The sequence below is a fragment of the Pantherophis guttatus genome, chromosome 3 (genome assembly GCF_059756535.1).
Source record: "Pantherophis guttatus breed Tessera chromosome 3, ASM5975653v1, whole genome shotgun sequence".
In the NCBI taxonomy this organism is placed as follows: domain Eukaryota; kingdom Metazoa; phylum Chordata; class Lepidosauria; order Squamata; family Colubridae; genus Pantherophis; species Pantherophis guttatus.
The window spans coordinates 127,602,909-127,609,379 of NC_142065.1; the positions used below are offsets into that span (position 1 = coordinate 127,602,909).

The following is a 6,471-nucleotide window of genomic DNA, read 5'->3' on the forward strand; positions in this document are numbered from 1 at the left end:
TGTCGCAACTATCTCCAAACAGCCAAGCATTATTTACTATTATTTTTATTATTTAAACCAAGCATTATTCTCACAACACCATCAATAATTGTACTGAGTTTTTTGAGGTTCCTGTATATAGTCTGTTATACATTTCTGCAACTCTGGGCTGAAAATACATCCATTTTCTAATTTCAGAAATAATGCTACTCCTTTCAGAAACATTCTCTTTCATAACCTTATAGAACACCCATTTGTAGAAGAAATTCACATAGTTTTAAGGATATACAAACAAGAATTCTGTTCCTTCAATCTAGTCTGATACATGTCTAGTTCAGTGGTGGGTTGCTCCCGGTTCTGTCTGGTTCTTTAGAACCGGTAGTTTAAGCGGCGGGAGGCTCTGGCTACCTGCCCAGATGTCATAATTGACAATCTGTGTAGGTGCAGAAGCTTCTGCGCCTGCGCAGAAATGCCTGCGCTCCTGCGAGTGAAGCAAGCGTGCATATGCGCTCCCGTTGCGAACCGGTAGTAAAGGTAAGTAGAACCCACCCCTGGTCTAGTATCAGTGATTTCATGCAAATAACACAAGAACGTTTTCAGAAAGCATTTGTTAAACTTTATATGAACGTAATGGTCCAATCCTAGTTTTTACCAAAAACGCTAAATTAGGCTGCAAAAATCCAAATAACCAGAACATGGCAGCCAAGAGAATCAGAAAATTCTAGCTTTACTACCCTCTTATGATCCTCTCGATTTTTGCAGTCCAGATTTGGTGCCCCTACTAAACGTTTCTTTTTTTCATTTTAGAAGTGTATGCAGTTTAAATTTCTGTTATGCTTTAATGATTTCTACAAACTACCCTAAACTTAAAAATCACATTTCTGCATCCAGAAATAAATATCACATTTTTAAAGTTACAGAATCAGAATAGGACTATCAACTCTGCACAATTCCAAACAACATCCAGATGGTATCAAAGAGATACAGAAAATCATCCGGATAGCTTTAAGGTTATTTTGACAATAAACCCTCAGTTGAAGAAAAGCAAATCTATTTCTCCAAAGAACACAAGATAGTTTAAGATTTATTTTTGGAATGTACACTTTACTCAATCTCATTTATGATCAACAGAGTTATTTTAAATACCATAGCACATAACGGGTATACGTATTTTTAAAAAGAGCAAATCTGTTTCTACTATATACTATTTTGAAGTCAAATGAGTTCTAGCAGGAATTGAGAGAAATTGAGTTTTTATTACCACCCAAGGAATCCTTAATCTTGGAAGATAAGGCATCCCCTAAAACTCTTCTATTGAGACCTTTATGACTTCAGATGCTGCCTGGAACATTAAGAGATCTGAAAAGCTACTTTCTGGGAAGATAAGATTGCTCGGGAAATGGAGATTACTGAAGAATAAAAAATAATGATAACTGTCTTTGTGACACTACTGACACATGAACATATTAAAAGATAAGAGCAGAACAGTGGAAGTTCAGACAGAACTTTATAACCTTGCTGAAAAGCAGCTGAGACTTTGATTTTCACATAAGGACTGGTCAGTGTCTATGAGAGATTGAAGCCACTGCAAGACAGAATTGAACAATCTTTATTTTCCCAGGAGGAATGGGGTGGGGGAGAGAGACCAGAATTAAAGAGTGCAGGAATTCCCTGTTTGAGTTCTATATGAGAACTGCAATAAAAAATGGTTTAGAGAATATTACCAAAATCAGCAGTGGAAATGGTGATGGTTAACCATATCACCCGTGCTAACTTCATGCTCTTTGGAATTTTTTTAAACTATTAAGGTAACCCAGCTAGCAAAAGGATTTACTTATGAAGAGAATTGCACTATGATATTTCAGGTCTTGACTTAATAAAGTATCTAATGTCATATTAGAGTACAATAAATCCATCCTTATCCATGAGTTGATTGTGGAGAAACATGGATGCCACTAGCACATGAAGGTTTATATTGGGTCTCATAAACCATCCTCAGCATAAATGTAAAAGGTCTCAGGGCCCTCAATTTTCCTATTTCACATCCAAGCCCCCTTAGCTAGTTTTTTCCAGAAGACCAAATATTCCAATAGATCACTTTGACCCAAGTCTAGATAAACATCTAGCCTTTAAAGCCTGTCCCAATTTAAACATAGCTTCTGAAGTATAGGTTATGCATTCTCATAGGTCACAGTCCCCACACCTACCTGAGTGGATGCTGTATTTAAAAAAACTAGATTAAATCTATGTCTTGAAACTTGCTCACCAGTAGTAACAGTTAGCAGGCAAATTCTCTCATCTTTAATCAAGTCATAGAGAGATCTTACCTGTAAATATCACTGATATTTAGCAGCAATAACCAGCAAAAAGGGATGAAATAAGTACCACCCCGTATCTGATCAAAGGAAAAGGACTTGAAACAGTGGTGGCCATGTGAATTGGGCTGCCTCCACTTTTCTCCAGCTGCCTGTCCTCTACAGGGACATCCCTCATCCCCTATAAACATCCTAACATTCACACAAAGAAAATAGGGAATATATACAAATTCCAGGGAAACAGTAGACAACCACACGTAGCCAGTTCCCAGATGGTATAAGCAAATGTCAAAGCAAAGGAAAAGCAGAGAATAGATGGGACACTTGCTACTGTGGTGCCTTCTAATACTTCAGCTTTTTTAATCTTACTAATAATTAGACTACTACAGTACAATTTCCCTTCCTCAAATAAACCTTTTTTTTATTCATTATTTCTCTCTCTTCAGTTAACATGAAATTCTTGATAGTTATACCGTGCATTCTTATACTTAACTGACTAGTCTCCAATGCCTTTTAACCTTGGAAACTTCACAAAGGGTTATAAGATTTGAGAGACTAATTTTCAGTTCCATTATTATAATCCATTGGACTAAAATAATGGATTTGGCTTTTTTTAGTGAAGAAGCTTGAAGGACACATGTAGATATAATGGAAGAATAAGTAGGAATATCTTAGGTCTAATTTTCTCTTACCTCCGCCATAAATATGGCACAAATAGGAAAAACGCCATATATTTCCAAAGCCTACAGCAAATCCAATGCAGCTTAAGATGTATTGGATTTTATTATCCCAACGTGGCCTTTTGTCATCTTCAGTGATTATACCCTCAAGAGACACTCTTGACATCTTCACCACCTTATTTTTCCTTTATCACCTTCTTCTCTGAAGTAAATAGCAGCATAGTCTTTGAACCTCATTATTTGCCTGACAGATTCTGAACAATGGATGTGGAACTTTCCATCTCTGACATCACACCAAAGGAATCTAAGAGTACTTAGCAATTTATGTACACACAAAACATCAGAAATGTTTGGGCACATGAAGATAACTAAAGCTTCTGTTCTCTTTTCTACGGATCACTTTAAGCTTATTAAGTGACAAATTGATTTATGTGGACTTTGAATAGTCCCCATAAATCAACTGAACCTAATGTGATAAAGGTACTTTGAATATTTTATAATTGCACAGTGGTTTCAAATATATACATAGCTTTCTCTGTTCATTTTAATTTGGTGGATATGTGTATGCCCATACAAACACACTCCCTAAATGTGAATATTTAATTTCCATGCAAGCATTTTCTTAATAAGGATATCTATCAGGATTAATTTTTGGTACAAGTAATCCTTGACTTAAAAAGAGTTCATTTAGTGACTGCTCAAATTTACAACGGCACTGAAAATTGACAGCCTGAAGAAAACTGAAAAAAGTTATTTAGGACCATTTTTCACACTTACAATCATTGCAGCATCACCATAGTTACCTGATCAAAATTCAGAAGCTTGGCAACTAACTCATATTTATGACAGTTGTAGTGTCCCTGGATCATGATCACCTTCTGTAATCTTCTGACAAGCAAAGTCAATGGGGAAGCCAGATTCACTTAACAACCATGTTACTAACTTAACAACTTAGCAGATTCACTTAACAACTGTCATAAAGAAAAGTCATAAAATGGGGCAAAAGAAATGTCTCACATAGCAACAGAAATATTGGGCTCAATTGTGGTCATAAGGCGAGGAATACCTGTATTTGATTCTTCTGCTATTCAACCCCAATGGACAACACTAAAGAGAAGTTCAGATGACTCTAGGAACTGAAAGAATGCAGGAAAAAAAGCTTTAAGAAATAAAGCTGCTTTTCAGACCAGACTGCCACATGCCCATCCACCATGCCATCCTACAATTCACACATTTGGCCAACCTTATGAAGAAGCATTTTTAATTACAATAATTTATTAAATTATTGTATATTACTACCAACAACATTAAAATTAATATATATTTTTTAAAAAATTAGGAAGAAAATATAAGAATATAGTAAAGAAAAAGAAATATATGAAGAGATTTTCCCCTTTATCACAACAAATATAAACAATTTTAGTAACTCATCGCCTTCTCTTAAAATATAGCCAATGATCTCATGTCCCATCTCTTATCTGTAGTCAAATCCATAAAACCTCATTATTTCAGTTCTGATGTCAGCAGAAGTCCATTAAGGGTTACCGGAAATGATAATATATCTATTTTAAGCTTGGGCAAATAAATTAACTTTATAGTCCTTCCTTTTATTTCTAACAATCTTAATCTTTACTCCTTTTAAATAATCTCCTAAAACTTTTATTTCTTTTCATTTTTATTTTTGCCTCAAAATTTTTCAATTCTTTAACAAGCCTCTTTTGTAAATCCAATATAGGAAAATTATCCAGATCACTATCTTGGTTTGTTATTAAAGCAGTTAAGCTGGTTTCTTTTGTATGGCCATCTTTTTCCATGTCATTGTATCTGTGATGTTTAAATTTATTTTCAAATTACTCTCAATTGTTTCAGATAAAACTTGTTCTTTCACAACATCGTTTAAACAGTCTATCAATAGAGGTACTCTTAAAATTAATTTCTAGGTCCATTGTTCAAAAATATACTTCAATATGACCAATGATAAAATATTTTGCTTCATTACTTTATTTGTAATCTTTAATTCTTTTCCTCTAGTGACCACTTTTTTTTTAAGTTTTATCTTACTACAACTTACTATAAAGAATTCAAAACAAAAGCATGAGAAGGATTCTTTATAATGAATTCCAAAATCTTATTTCAAATCTATCTGGACCCTTAGTCTGTAACTTTCTAAAAACCAAAGTTTTAATCACCCTTTTGCTGTTTATTTCAGGAAAAAAATTAAGTCCCTAAACTTCTTTCATTAAGGATTGCAAGAATCGCATCTTGTGCTGTAAAATGTGTTAGTCCAAAAGTCCTAATAACTAAAAAGCAATTAATAAGCAATTTCCAAAATTGATTAGAAAAGGAAGTAGTGGAATTTAGTGTTGTTTTAAAGGTGCTGGCCACGGTTTTATCAAGATAATTATTCCCTCATCTCTCACAGCTGAAAACTCACCAGAGACTGCTTTTTCTGTGTCTGGAGAAGAGTTACAAAGACTCTATGGCTATTCATTCCACCACAGTCATCAGCTCCACTTTTCATAGAGCCATTTTCAGCTCACCATTTCTTTCCCAGAAGAAATTTTATGTACAGCTATTTTTTTCTAGGTTCTATCATATCTCAAGACCTAAAATGGACACCTAACATCAAAAACATCATCAAAAAAGCACAACAAAGAATGTTCTTTCTGTGCCAATTCAGGAAGCTCAAACTGCCCAAAAAGCTGCTGATTCAGTTCTACAGAGGAATTATTGAGTCTGTCATCTCCACTTCTATAACTGTCTGATTTGGCTCTGCAACCCAACAAGACAGATACAGACTTCAGAGGATAATTAGAACTACAGAAAAAACAATTACTACCAACCTGCCTTCCATTGAGGACGTGTATACTGCACGAGTCAAAAAGAGAGCTGTGAAAGTATTTACAGACCCCTCGCATCCTGGACATAAATTGTTTCAACTCCTATCCTCAAACCGACGCTATAGAGCACTGCAATCCAGAACAGTTTTTTCCCGAACACCATCACTCTGCTAAACAAATAATTCCCTCAACACTGTCAAACTATTTGCTAAGTCTGCACTATTATTAATCTTCTCATTGTTCCTATCACCCATCTCCTCCCACTTATGACTGCATGACTGTAACTTTGTTGCTTGTATCCTTACGATTTATTTTGATATTGATTGTTTCCTGATTGCTTATTAGTAACCTATGACTATCGCTAAGTCTTGTATTTTATGATTCTTTTTTTTTTAAAGGGAGTGCTGTACCCTGAAGCATGTGCAGAGTACATTCTGTTTATTTATTTATTTTTTTATTTTTACATTTTCACCCCATTTTCCCCCCCCATCCCAGCCCCCACACCCCACCCTAGCCCCCCCAAACCCCCCTAACCCTCCCTCCCTGACTTCCACAAAATATAATCCCATCAAAATCCCCTTTTTATAAAACTTGAACCCCTCAAACCCCCTTAAATTTTTTTTTATCTTCACAGTTTTCATACATTTCTATTTTTAT

At 35.0% G+C, this 6,471-nt stretch overlaps 1 protein-coding gene across 4 annotated transcripts in view; it reads right to left on the reverse strand.

The window, feature by feature from the left end:
• LOC117662411 (inactive sodium-dependent neutral amino acid transporter B(0)AT3-like) overlaps positions 1 to 3,237 on the reverse strand; it is a 36,104-nt gene extending 32,867 nt beyond the window's left edge. For 2 of the 4 annotated variants that reach the window (XM_034411826.3, XM_034411821.3), the window contains exon 1: positions 2,987 to 3,237. In XM_034411826.3, the coding sequence (XP_034267717.1) occupies positions 2,987 to 3,140 (154 nt within the window). In that variant the 5' untranslated portion in view covers positions 3,141 to 3,237. The remainder of the gene's footprint in view (positions 1 to 2,986) is intronic. The other 2 variants (XM_034411822.3, XM_034411824.3) reach the window with 2 other exon arrangements.
• Positions 3,238 to 6,471: the final 3,234 nt, after the last annotated feature.